A 15,084-nucleotide genomic window follows, 5' to 3' on the forward strand; every position below is an offset into this window, starting at 1 on the left:
GACAGTATTCCTGGGTTCTTCCTAGAGAACGACTTGCTCTACCGCCGATATAGACCCAGTAAACTGAAGGAGGAGGACGATTGGGCCAACACCGAACAACTTGTGATTCCCACCAGCCTGCGGCCCACTATTCTACACCTGGCCCACGGATCATTCTCCCACTACGGCTTCAACAAGACTTACCATGGGATTCGTCAAGACTACTACTGGCCAGGTATGGTAAATAACGTCAAACAGTACGTAAAACAGTGTCATACATGTCAGATGGCAGGCAAACCGAACGTCTCCATTCCCAGAGCACCACTGATTCCCATACAGGTGCCTGCGGAACCTTTCCACAGACTCATAATAGACTGTGTTGGTCCTTTACCTCGGACCAGTTCAGGTAACGCCTACATCCTAACCATCCTGTGTCCTACCACCAGATTTCCCATAGCAGTTCCAGTGAAGAACATCACGGCTGCTACGGTTATCAAACATCTACTGAAGATCTTCACTCAATACGGATTTCCCAGGGAGATTCAAAGTGACTGTGGCACCAACTTCACCAGTGATCTCTTCAAAAGAACACTGGAGGAGTTCAACATCAAACAGGTATTGTCCAGCCCCTATCATCCTGCTTCACAGGGTTCTCTTGAACGTAGTCATCAGACCATCAAAGCACTCTTGAAAAAGTTTTGTAGTGAAACCTCAAAGGATTGGGATAAGCAGATTGACCTAATAATGTGTATTTTCAGAAGTCTCCCCAATGAGTCCCTAGGAGTATCTCCTTATGAGATGCTCTACGGCCGTAAGTGCCGTACTCCCCTTAAGGCTTTCAAAGACTCTCTCAGAGATGCCACCTTCAGTGAGCATCAGAATGTGCCCCAGTTTCTTCAAAACCTTCAGCACATTCTAGAGAGAGTCCACCGCTTTGCCCATGATAATCTATTGAAAGCCCAGGTGAGAATGAAGACTCATTACGACCAGACCAGCAAAGTAAGAAAATTCAAGCCGGGAGACTTCGTCCTTGCTTATTTCCCTATCCCAGGTTCACCTTTACAAAACAGATTTTCAGGACCCTACTGCGTCAAAGAGTGCAGGAATAATAATAATTATGTGATAGAGACTCCAGATAGGCGGCGGAAGACCCAGCTGTGCCACGTCAACCTCCTGAAGCAATATAATGGTACTCCTCCCACTGTCTTGACTAATTATTCCACATTCACAGAACCCTACATCCACAGTGAGACCTTCCCAGCTTCTCCTCCCGAAAGCACTGACAAGGAGTCAGCGCTTTCTAATTCCGAAATCCTTAATGATCTTCCCAAATACTTTCAGGATAATCATAGTGCACCTCTCGTCAAGATCTTCAGAGAACATCAAGAGTTGTTCAGAGATGATCCCCAAGAGTGTAATGTTACCCAGCACGACATCCAACTGCTCCCCGACACCCGGCCGATTCGTCAACCCTTCTACCGAATCAGCCCGAGCAAGAAGGAAGTCATGCGTGCTGAGGTGCAATACCTCTTGGATCATGGACTGGCTACACCTTGTGAGTCCCCCTGGGCCTCACCTTGTATCTTGGTGCCCAAACCCCAAGGTAAGGTGCGGTTGTGCACTGACTATCGAAAACTGAACTCTGTCACTGTCAAGGATGCTTACCCCTTGCCAAGGATAGATGACATCCTTGATGCCATTGGTAGTGCCCAGTACTTGTCCCAAGTGGACTTGCTTAAGGGGTACTATCAAGTGTGTCTAACGGAGCGCGCTAAAGAGATACCTGCCTTCATCACTCCTTTTGGACTTTTCAGATATGAACGCCTTCCTTTCGGACTATGTAATGCCCCGGCCACCTTTCAAAGAGCTGTCAACCGTGTCATCCAGGGCTTGGATAACACATACGCCTACCTGGACGATATCGTCGTAGCCTCCAACTCCTGGAGTGAACATCTGCTCCAGCTGCGACGTCTGTTCTCCAAGCTCCTGACAGCCGGCCTCACCATCAACCTGGGCAAGTCCACTTTCGCGAAAGGTAAAGTGCGTTATCTGGGTCATGTTATTGGGAGTGGCAGCATAGCTCCGTTAGACTCACACACTCAAGCCATCCTACAGTATCCACAGCCTACCACCAGGAAGCAGCTCCTGCGCTTCCTTGGTCTTGCCTCTTACTACCGTAGGTTTGTGAGGAATTTCAGTACAGTCGCCACACCTCTAATTCTATTAACCAGTCCCAAGCAACGGTATAATTGGACCATGCAGCAAACCGTTGCTTTCGAACAACTCAAATTCCTCCTCTGTTCTAACCCCATTCTCGCCTCTCCAGATATCACCAAGCCTTTCGTCCTTCATGTCGACGCCAGTGGTACCGGCGTTGGTGGTGTCCTGATGCAACAACGAGGCGAGGAAGTTCTACCTGTCAGCTACTACAGCTACAAACTGAAACCACACCAGAGGAACTACAGCACTATTGAAAAGGAGCTACTATCCATCGTCCTGAACCTCCAACACTTCGCTCCGTACCTACAAGGCGCCAGGTCTACCACCATCTTCTCAGACCACAACCCTCTCCGCTTCCTACATCAAGCCCAATTCACCAACCAGCGTCTTCTACGATGGGCTCTGTATTTACAAGACTTCAACCTGGAGATCCGCTATATCAAGGGTTCTGACAACACCATAGCCGATGCCCTCTCCAGAGTTTATGAAGTAGAAGCGACTCCATCCATTACTCCACCACATAACGACGTACTTCTTCCAGAACCGCAGGCTTCGGGGGAGAGTTGTGACGATAATCTCCTTCAAGAGATTGAGCCTGCTCTTCCCTCCAAAATTACGTCTTCACAATTATATAAAAAGACTATGGAAGAAATGTCCAACAACGACAACAACACCAGCAAGGCTTGCAAGGGTGAGCAGAAACGTATGCAGCCCGCCACCTGTTCGGACCCAAATCACCAAACTACCCGTTGATCGCTACGGCTCCGCTGATTGGTCGCCGGTCTGGCTGCACCTGCACTCGCCCCCCAATACTACCCGATGTCTGGGGTCGCCCCAACATCAGTCTTCAGAATGTTCCGTGCTTTCGTAGCCAGCACACCTCCCAGCTAGACTCTAGAGTGTACTGAGAGAGGTGGTGGCTTTAAGCCAATATTCCAGCACCTCCCACTTACTGTTGTATTGCACTTCTTGTTATTTTGCCTTAACGTAACTTTTCATTTTGTCATTTAAGTATTCTTATTATTTTGATTCATTGATTTTATTATACATATTTGTTTGTGCATTATTTTCATGTTTTGATTTATTTAACGTAATTAAAATTTCATTGTTAAAGTTTACTTGTGTTTTGTGTGTCTTCTCCTTACCTTACCACAGACGAAGTTCCAGTTTTTCTATTTTTTTTTATAACTATGTGACGAGGCCATACCCCTAGCCTTAAACAGCCGAACACCAACGCGTTACCGTCACAATATATATGTCGTACCTAGTAGCCAGAACGCACTTCTATGCCTACTATGCAAGGCCCGATTTGCCTAATAAGCCAAGTTTTCCCTGAATTAATATATTTTCTCTAATTTTTTTCTTATGAAATGATAAAGCTACCCATTTCATTATGTATAAGGTCAATTTTTTTTTATTGGAGTTAAAATTAACGTAGATATATGACCGAACCTAACCAACCCTACCTAACCTAACCTAACCTATCTTTATAGGTTAGGTTAAGTTAGGTAACCAAAAAAGTTAGGTTAGGTTAGGTTAGGTAGGTTAGGTAGTCTAAAAACAACTAATTCATGAAAACTTGGCTTATTAGACAAATCGGGCCTTGCATAGTAGGCAGAGAAGTGCGTTCTGGCTATTAGGTACGACATATATATATATATATATATATATATATATATATATATATATATATGTCGTACCTAGTAGCCAGAACGCACTTCTCAGCCTATTATGCAAGGCCCGATTTGCCTAATAAGCCAAGTTTTCCTGAATTAATATATTTTCTCTATTTTTTTTCTTATGAAATGGTAAAGCTACCCATTTCATTATGTTTGAGGTAAATTTTTTTTTATTGGAGTTAAAATTAACGTAGATATATGACCGAACCTAACCAACCCTACCTAATCTAACCTAACCTATCTTTATAGGTTAGGTTAGGTTAGGTAGCAGAAAAAGTTAGGTTAGGTTAGGTAGTCGAAAAACAATTAATTCATGAAAACTTGGCTTATTAGGCAAATCGGGCCTTGCATAGTAGGCTCAGAAGTGCGTTCTGGCTATTAGGTACGACATATATATATATATATATATATATATATATATATATATATATATATATATATATATATATATATATATATCCCTCTTTTTTTTTTGTTGCCTCCCTCTGTGCTCTCAAAAAATAGGACGAGGGAATCAGGTCAATCACTGTTGGCAACACTCTCCGACGCCTGGATGCCAAGGCTGCTACGAGGGTAGTCAGCCAGCAAGCGGGTGAATTGCTGAAAGTAATTCAGCAAGGATTTGAAATCCTCCAAGGCTGTGAAGCGGCTGCCCATGTAGCACGAGCATACATCACCAACATTTCTGATGAACGGGCCCTGCTCAAACGTGACTTTAAGAATGCCTTCAACATGGCCAGAAGAGATGCAGGACTTTGTGCCGTACATTGCCATTTCCGGCCCCTCTACCCGTTCATATTATCGTGCTACGGTGGTGAGTCAAAACTGCTCTTTGGTGAACACGAAATCAGATCATATGAAGGTTTTCAGCAAGGTGATCCTCTTGCTCCCTGTTACGAACCTTACCTCCTGTGGAGGTTAGTTTCAAGCATAAAATGTTGGTGGCCACAGTGGAGAATTTTTGATAGGAAAATATCTACAGCTGATATCTGGGAGGCCGCAAGTTACCAGTAATACTCCGCCCAGCAAAGTAGTACCTCCTCTGCTGGAGGTTGTCAGGAATAATGTGAACTGGAATAGCCTAACTGTGTGAGGGAAAAATGGACTCAATCTAAAAGCATGCATGGGGGAGTATGGTAAATAAAGTCAATAAAGGACTTGATTGCAAATGTATAGCATAGAGTATTAAGGGGCGATGACGCAAGAGAGGTGGACGTTATCTTGACTTGAGGGGAGGTGTATCACTGCCTACCCGGTCCTGCTATTTGAGGAGTTTTCTCCGTCCGTACAGCCAGATAAGCCGACCTTTGTATTTAAACAGGGATGCAAGATATTGTAGAGTAGTTATGCAGACTTTGGAGGTGTTCTTTAAGCGAGAGTCCAGGTTTCCTAGAGGTGTAAATATATGTGTAACAGTGAGTGTTTTATACATATAAATTTGTGACTTTGTACTAGGCTGTTTACCTTACTTCTTGATTTTCCCTAGGTTCAAGTACAATCATCTATTTCCCGAGTCAACATTTAAAGGTCCACCACCACTAAATCCTTAACAGGTCTCTGAGACACAGATATGACAAACGTTTTTGACACATTCAGGGTTCACCCCTTCCAACCTGTGGTTGGGGTCGTCCCATGGGTCCTAGCCCCTCAGTACCAGGCGCCACTGCTCGCCCTTAGGCTCCCCCAGTCGGCCAAGGGCTGGCCTTATACACCCCTAGCGAGTGGGGAGGTTCAAGCCTCCTATGACTCACTCACCTGAACCTGCCCGTCCTGACACTGGAACGCTCTCTTGGATATCTGGTCTACTCAGGTCGCCAGCTGGGTGTTTATACTGGAGTTCCAGCAACACGTCAGTGGTCTTAGTGGTTATCTTAATCAAAGATGCAATATCACGTGCAGCGCAAGGTGTCACTAATGGTCTCATATATATATATATATATATATATATATATATATATATATATATATATATATATATATATATATATATATATATATATATATATATATATATATATATATATGGACCTAGAGAATGGAGGCTCACTTAAACTCATCAGTTAGTTTAAAAGTTTACTGAAACAAAAGCATATATACACATATAAATTGTGTAAAGAAATGTCAAAAGGCGGATATCGTCGCTGTTGGCAACACTTCTCAATGACACGTCTCTGCCAACATGGTCAGCTGACTGGGTCTACTCCTCGAGCGCGGGGGAAACCTCATGCCTTTGGCAGCATGATCAGCTGACAGCTCCAGCTGTCAGAAACGTCGTGACATTCCCACGCCTCTAGCAATGCCATCAGCTGGGCGTTTCAGAGTTCGTTGCTGGCTCTTTGCACACCAGCTACCACTTCCAGAATCACTAACATCACCGCCTTAATGCTCACACGCACCAACTCATGCCTAAATGAGCTCTTGACTCCTAGCTTAACACTTTCGCCTGGGCATGACACAGCATTGCGTCATCCGTTTACTGTCGGTAATCTCGGGGATGACGCAGCATTGCGTCATCCACTAAAATAATTGCCAAAAATCAGGTTTTTATCCGATTTTTGGGGGGACTGTTTGGTAACTGTCAACAAGCCGAATGCAATCTGTGACTACAATACAAACATGAAAGGTGTTGATCACTTTGACCAAATGATCAAATATTATCACTTCATAAGGAAAACTCACAAATGGATGAAGAAAATGACCATCTATTTTGTGCAAATGGCTATCTACAATGCTTATGTGATGTACAACTACTACACAAAAAATACGAAACTATAATACTACATATACTAAAATACTAAATACTAAACATTTGTGGGCATGAATTGGGAGTGTAGCTGGAAGGCGTCTGGGCGCTCACTCGCGGTTAACACGTGGCCCGTCTTCAACTCATCGGCGGGTGGAGCGTGACCAGGTTTTTTATTTTATATGCAAATGTTCCTCTAGAGACTTCTATTGTGAACCCATTGATACCAAAATGAAAGACCTAGGACGAAAATTGAGGTGACCAGAATGAAAAGAATGAACACATTTTATCGCTTTTGCGCACTCCTGGATAACTCGTTCGCACATTCTTTGTTTGCTGCGGGTAATTAGCCGGGCTTTTGGAGTTTATATGCATTTAGTGCTGTAGTGAATGCTATTGCGAACACAATAATACCAAATTTAATCTCGTAGGATGAGAATTAAGGTGACAAAGTTAAAGAGAGTATACACTATTCAGAATTAACGTGCGCTCCCGTGAAACGCTGGGACCCAAATCGCACAGTTGAGGAGTGGTGCGCGGGGCATGCCAAAGTGCTAATATTCTGTCACTTAGACAATAAAATGATGAGTAGAAATGTTCACAACATATAAAATATTCTAGTTCACCTAGATCAAAAGGGATAAAGGGAGGGACAATTATCTAGCTTATTTCACTCCAACCACGAAGCTGACTCGTCCTCTGTTGAGAGATGTTGAGGTTCCTGGTCCTGGCTTCTGGTCTCCTGAGGAACAGTTCCCACACACCCAGGTTCCTCCGTCGTCCTCGTGTTAACGTGTCTTCTCCGTGCTCTCACTCACAACAGGTACTTCCTTAATCCTCCTCTTGTCCGGGGTACTGGAGATAGGTACCGCCGTCATCGTCCTCCACTCTTCCTGGCACTGCCAACACCTCGCAGTCCAGCACAGCTTTCCCTCCCCTCACTGCCAGTACATTTGGCCCGGCTGTAGCTTTTCCCTTGATGTGGAATACTGGTCCCCTGGGCGTCCCAGACGTCACCAGCCCAACGTTCCCTCTGCTGCAGACTCTTGATAGAGCTCTTGGCTCTCTAATCCGGCCCGTCCTTGCTTCTGAGCACTCCACGGAAGTTGGATGGCTTCTCAGACTGTCTGTAGAATCGAAGCGAAGCCTAAATCTACTGGTAAGGGCTCTCTAGATCTGGAGCTCAACCAAGGGCATCCACCCTCTTTGACGGTTTGTGACATACTCTTCCCGCCCAGGCGCCAGCCGCCCCGAGAACCCTCCAAAAGTGACGTCACACGGCCCGAGGGCTCTCGTCATTGGTCACTTCCAGCATGTGACCTCACCTGGGCAATCAGGTGCCGGGAAGCGTCACGACGTCTTGGCGGGAAACAGGATGGCTCGGCACTGTCTTGTGCCTCCAAAAGGCGTAAGACCCTTGCATTATCAAACTTAGATGGCCATTTTACAGCCAGCTTAATCACGCTCCACGCTTTCCCACATATAAAAATAATCCCTGAACATCAGAGAATACTTAGGCTACGGAGATATGACTCTTCTAAGCTGGGAAGAAAGAAATATAGGGGTGGGACACCGTCACAACACACGACCCCATGACACTCCCCTTCTTTTCTGCTTAATCTTAAATGAAATGACTGAAAGCTTTGTCCATTGAGTTCAATGTCTGGTTTTTGGATGATGGCACTATAGCTGGCACCATAGACTACCTCATGGAAAATATCAGGAAAATAAGGGAGCAAGAAGTAACCCTGGGTTTCTTCCTGAACCCTTCCAAGTGTGAAGTTGTCTCCTCCAACCCAGACATCGTAGCTAAAATAAGGTCTGCCTTGCCTGAAGCCCATGTCATTAGGGCCGAGAACAGCACCCTCCTTGGAACCCCCCTAGGGTCTAATGCCATTGAGGAGATCCTTGATAAGAAAATCACAGACCTCAGGAGGATGGAAAACAGACTAATTCTGTTTACAACTAATTCTTGTACAAGGGTAGGACATTTTAGGCTGGTGTTGTACAGCAACCTAGTCTAATTTATTGTGCTAGCCTGGTGTAAGGCTAAGCATTTTACACTTGTCTAGAGTTGAACATATATTACAACCTAGCAAGCACATACTTTTATGCAATATTCATGACAACCCGAGTTGTGTTGTCTACATAATATTACCTTAACTATAGTAATAATTTAACTATAATCATTTCACCTTTGAGTGTTAATCTGTGTCTCTGTACGAACCAAGAGTGATAAAGAAGGGTTAACTTGAGGAAATTCCAGCATTGATGCAGGCTTACCACTCAAATTATAGTGTGTATGATTATATAGTGGTTTTTTTTTAAGATAAGCAGCTCTATTTCGGAAACTAGTGGCTCTACTAATTCAAGTACGAGAAACAGTCCAACAAGGCTAGCAAATACTGCCATGATGTCTACTGCCAAAAACGTAAAAGCGACCCTCACTGGCATGAAGGGCCACTTAACCCGACAGATCAAACATTGTGAGGATTTAAGTAATCAAACTCCAATTAATTCCGTAGAACTGGAAGGCTATTATAAGGTTGCACAGACCAAATACCAACATGTGCTCAAAAAAATCCTGAAATATCAGGATATCCTCGCAACTCCTAATATCAATGAAGAGGCAATGGATGATGTAATACAAGAAAATGCAGATTACAAAGATGAAATGCATGCAAAGTTACAACACTTTGACGATTTAATAACCACACATAAGGCCAATACAAATATTAAAGCCACAGCTTCCCAAAACTAGACACAACCAGAAGTCAAATTTCCATCACTCAGTCTCTCAACTTTCTCTGGTACAAAGGACGAGAGTTGGGACAACTTCTGGAACAAATTTGTTGATTCTGTGGATTCTATTGTTAATGCCAGCAAAGACGACAAAATTTACATATTTACAGGGTGTCTTAAAGAATAAAGCATTACAGTTGGTCTGTGATCTGACGTTCACTGATGACGGTTAAGACAATGCCCTACAGCTCCTTAAGGATAATTATGCTAAGCCAGAAAGGACTATCAGACTTCTAACCCAGAAGCTGTTGGATATTAACCCTCCAAATAGTACGGCTGACTCACTCCAAGCCTTTAGATTAGAGCTTGAGTCCTTGCTCAAAGCACTTAAGAACAAGGTCAACTTGGACGAATCCGACTGGATAATCCAAGTCCATATGAAACGCAAATTACCCAGTGACGTACTGGATAAGTTGTTTGTCTTATATAACAAATCTTCTCTGAGTGTAAAGGAGATAAGCGAAGGTTTGCGTTCCATCATAGAAAGACAAAGAGATAACCCAGATGGAAAAGTGACATCTAAACCTTTGTCTACCACTAATAGTAGACAACAGAGTACAAACAGTATTCCAAACAAACCTAAAACAACTTCCCCCTCCCCAAAGTAGAAACAAAGCAGTGTAGGCACATATGCAGTTGGTCCCTCCAAACCTACAGTTAATGCGTCACCCAAATCGGTGACTCCCCAAGATGCTGTTAACGTCTGGACACCATGTGTGTTCTATGAACAACCACATGTCATACTTTTGCAAAGTTTACCCCGATCGTGCTACACGTATAAAACGACTCAAGGAGTTACGTAAATGTACCAAGTTTATAAGGGCACATAATCTCGACACCTGTACAACTCAAATACGCACCTGTAATAGGTGCCATAAGGGTCAACACCATACAGCACTTTGTGGGGACTCAAGTACAAAGTCTGCCAAACCACAGAAGGAGGAAGGAACTACCACATCAGTACAGCTTTGTACTGTGTTACTTGGCATAAGTGTCTTCTCAACAAGGTCTGATCATAAATCAGCTCTACTCACTGCTCAATTGATCATTAAAAATGGAGAGTCCAAAGCCACCATATGTGGATTATTTGACCAAGGATCCCAAATGACTTTTATCTCAAAGGAGTTGGTAGATGCCCTGAAACTCACACCTGTAAGAGAGACACGAATAGACATAGCAGGATTCCTGACTAACACAGGAGCCCGAGTCCTCAAGGTAGTACGACCTAAAGTACGTTTAGGAGGTTATGTCCGAACGATACAAGCTCTGGTAGTAGATAGATTCCCAACAGACCTGTATGTATATGGTCTAGGTACAACAGTCAAATTCCTGAAAGAAAAGGGAATCCATTTGGCTGATAAAATCACGTCAGACAACCTTTCCAATATTGGAATCCTTATGGGATTAGATGTCTACCATAAGTTTATCAAAGGAAAGGAAGAAAAACAAGGAATGAGCTTGTTACCATCTGCAGGTGACTATTTGCTAACAGGCCCATTATTACGGCTGAAACAACCCGCACCTGTAGACCACCAACTTGCCAACCCAGTAATGGTTGCATGACTAGGAGAACAGTCTCCACTGCAATTCAGAGACATGTCCGAGGATGAGCTTGATCCCCCTGTACATAAACTATGGGACCTGGCAACTCTCGGCATTGTCCCTGAACAACCTAGCCCAGATGACGACTGGACTTACAAACAATACCTGGACTCATTTATCTACAGAGATAATCAATACTGGGTCAGGTTACCATGGAAGCTGAATCACCCTCAACTACCCGTCAACCATTTTATGGCACATATCCAATTAAGATCACAGGTGTTGCGCTTACAAAGACAGCCTGAGAACTTGAAGTTGTATCATGAAATATTACAGAAGCAACTCGATAAATTTATGGAAGTTGTCACTAATGATAACCCAAAGGAAGGGCACTACCTGCCACACCACCTTGTACTGAAAAATTCTGCTACTACCCCACTGCGGATAGTATGTACTTGCAGCTCTAAGACGAGGCAGAGTAGTGTTTCGTTAAATGACTGCCTTCAAACTGACCCTAGCCTGAGACAAAGGCTATACGACGTGTTGTTAAAGTTCCATATTGGGACTTACGGATATAGGTTCGACATCAGCACGGCTTTCCTTAGGGTAGGTCTCTAAGAAGAAGACTGGAACTACACAAAGTTCCTATGGATCAAGGATCCTAACGATCCAAACAGTGAATTAATCACTTACAGGTTTGCATCTGTTTTGTTTGGGGCCACTTCCTCACCGTTTCTGCTTCAAGCTACCTTAGATATGCACTTGAAGAAGTCCAATAGCCCAAACAAAACAGAAATTAGTAAAAACTTGCATGTGGATAATTTTCAAGGAACAACCAGCAGTGAGAGTAAACTGTTGAACATATACCATGAGGTCAATCGAGAATTAATGGGAGCCAATAAGCCTCTCCAGTCATGGGTCTCCAACAATGCCAAATTAAATCAACTGATCGCAACTGAATTTCCCGACTACCAGGTACCCGAGAGGACAAAGGTACTTGTACATACAAGACAAGGAATGGAACTAGTCTGTATCAGAAAATTCTCAAAGATGTTATCAAAAGGTCTTAGTATGCTTCATCTGTATCATAATCTTGTTTCTTGTACCAACTCTAACCAGGTATGGATATGTAATAAGTAAACTCAGAGGCAGTGTCGCCTCAACTCGCAAAGTTCTAGGGAACCAAGTTAATGACAATGTAAACAATTAAGTTAACCAACATATATTTTAGCAATGATAAGTAGCATCATTCAAGCACTCGAACTGAAGGCTCACTCTGTCAGGATTACTAAACAACGTGAGTCATTACACAAAACTTTGAGAACCATTACAGCTGTCTGCCCCCAAGATAATCAACACAACACTTTGAACACGACTAAGTCACCTTAATGTTCAACTCACCAAGGACTGCCTCGGTTCTAGGAAGTTGAATAGAGAAGGGGAGGGGATGGTCTCAAGTTGACAGGCAGAGTCAGCCCTGTCCGGCCGACAGCCTATCTTGGCTGCTGTCTTCTGCCCTGCTCTCCTATTGCTCCCGAAAGTACAGTTTCCTGGGTATTTATTTATTTATTTGAAATCTAGTAGCAAATCCCCCCCCCCCACACACACAAGTAGATAGCCCCAGGCCATCTATCAGACCACACCTTAACTAGCGGCTTGTTTGAAGGACACCTCCGGCTAGCTGCCTGCAATTGTGAGCTTAGCATAAACAAGGTCATCTTCACACGACCTGACCTTGGTCATTTTGTGGTCATTAATATTCTAGAGGTGTGACTTTCAGCCCGACAGAATAGAGCATCTCAAAATCTTGTCTGTGACTCATGTGTATCTATGTATATTAAATACAAAACACCTTTATGGTTGTGCAGTAGAGCAGCCTATTGACATAGCTCAAGTGCATGGGGGAATTGTGTAAAATCCTGGTTTGTGTCTCGGAGAGGCTGCAGGATCCAAGTAAGTTCAGTAGAACTTCTGGTTTCAGTTCTTTTGACCATGTCGTAGCTCAGTCGATTAAGACAGCATCTTTTTCACGACACGACATAGTAGGATCAGGGACAAACATGGCAGCGAGAGGTAACAAGGGAACAGAGAAAAGTCAATGTTAAAAAATGAAGGAAGTGTTCTCCAAAGTTTTGGAGGAAATCAGGAGGGAGATGTAGGAAATAAATAATAAAAAAGCAACCTGCAAAGCGAGCTGACAGCCACAAAGGAGGAGATTAAAATCCTCATAGAGGTCAATATGAAGGCTCAGATAATCATCCAAAGAGAGGATGGAAGTGGTACATTAGAAGGGAATGCCATTGTACAAGCAACATTTGCAGAAATGCTAAAAACGAACTTGGAAGCAATGTTCATAGTGAGGGAGGTAGCCATGAAAGCATCCACCTCACAGGAAGCAGCAAGATCCACTAGTCAGCTGCTGGAAAGAAAAAGATCTATGGTAGCTGTGGGTATTAAGGAGCAGGAAGGCTCCAACAGGACATAATGGGATGATATGGACACAGCAAGAGTAAATGAAATACTAAAGGGGCGAGAGATGGAAGAGGCAGAACATAGCAATGAGAAGGTTTTCAGATTGGGCTGGAACAAAAAGGACAGAGACCGTGTATTAAAGATAATGTTTGCAAATGAGCCTGCAAAGGAGAAGATTCTAACAAGGAAGAGCCACCTGCAATATATGGGAAAATTAAAAAAAAGTATTCCTCCAGAGGGACATGACAAGAGAAGAGAGGGCCATGGTGGCAGAAGCAAGGAAGAAGTGCTGGGCAAGAGGAGAAAACCAGGAAATCACAACCCCCGACACAACATCCCAAGAGGTGAGGGGAGGGGGGGGAGACACCCACAACCAGCAAACCAGTAACACCAGAGGGAAGGGCAACTCCACCACCAACCTCTGCATAGAAATCACCTACCCAGAACCCTCCATGCTCCCACTCAGCTCAGCAACCTAATTACCCTACCCCCCCCCTCAACCCATTTCCACCCTGCTACCCCTCCCCTACTCCCACCTTGTCCCCCCTTCCCCCTTTCCCTCCCTGTCTTCCCTCCCCCTTCGTCACATACCCTCCCTGTCCCTGCTTCACTATATCCCCCACTTCTCACTCCAGTATCCTCTGAGACCCTGTTATCCACCTCACAAATCCTCACACCCATGGAACAGCTCTCTCTATCAGCTGAACACTCGCCAAGAAGGGGACATGAGAAGGGACAGAAGAGAATCTCATGGTAATATACACTAACATAGATGGGATTACATATATAATAAATGAACTTGGAGAATGGGTACTAGAAGAAAACCTAGACATATTAGCACTCACAGAAACGAAACTGACGGAAAACATAACATATGCAGTGTTTCCACAGGACTACTATGTTCTGAGGAAAGAGAGAGAAGGAAGAGGAGGTGGTGGTGTATCTCTTCTGGTAAGAAAAGGCTGGGATTTTGAGGAGATGGTTATTCAGGGCTGTGAAGATTTCAGTGACTACATAAGAGGTACCATAGCAACTGGAGAACAAAAAATTATAGTCGTAGTCATATATAATCCAACACCAAATGACAGAAGGCCCATACAGGAATATGATAGAAACAACATGGTCACCATTAGCATAATAGAGAGAGCAGCTTCTGTTGCTAGCAGGAATGGATCTGGACTACTAATCATAAGAGACTTCAACCACGGGAAGATAGATTGGGAGAACAGAGCCCTACATGGGGACCAGATACATGGAGAACTAAGCTGCTGGACGTGGCAACAAGAAACTTTCTAAGCCAACACATCAAGGAACCAACAAGAATGAGAGGGGAAGATGAACCAGCAATGCTCGATTTGATATTTACCCTAAATGAGTGGGATATAAGGGAAGTTAAGTTGGAAGCACCCTTGGGAATGAGTGGTCACGGTGTATTGATCTTTGAGTTTCTGGTAGAGCTAGGATTTATCTCCCCAAAAAATGATCTAGGAAACAAAATGTTGGCATACCGCAAAGGGAATTATGATGAGATAGGAAGTTTCCTAAGGGAAATACCATGGGACACAGACCTCAGAGCTAAGTATGTACAAGATGTGATGGACTATATCACCCAAAAGTGTCAAAATGCAGTAAACAGGTTTATCCCGG

At 43.8% G+C, this 15,084-nt stretch overlaps 1 protein-coding gene across 1 annotated transcript; it reads left to right on the forward strand.

The window, feature by feature from the left end:
* The first annotated feature begins 10,113 nt into the window (after window positions 1-10,113).
* LOC138357364 (uncharacterized) lies at window positions 10,114-10,986 on the forward strand. Its single transcript, XM_069314053.1, has one exon. It carries the CDS (start codon window positions 10,114-10,116, stop codon window positions 10,984-10,986), a length of 873 nt encoding a protein of 290 aa, XP_069170154.1.
* The last annotated feature ends 4,098 nt before the right edge of the window (window positions 10,987-15,084 follow it).

This window comes from Procambarus clarkii, chromosome 1 (assembly GCF_040958095.1).
Source record: "Procambarus clarkii isolate CNS0578487 chromosome 1, FALCON_Pclarkii_2.0, whole genome shotgun sequence".
Lineage (NCBI taxonomy): Eukaryota > Metazoa > Arthropoda > Malacostraca > Decapoda > Cambaridae > Procambarus > Procambarus clarkii.

Excerpts from the sequence above, each read along its gene's own strand:
- LOC138357364 (XM_069314053.1), top strand. The coding sequence starts at position 10,114 with ATGCTGTTAACGTCTGGACACCATGTGTGTTCTATGAACAACCACATG.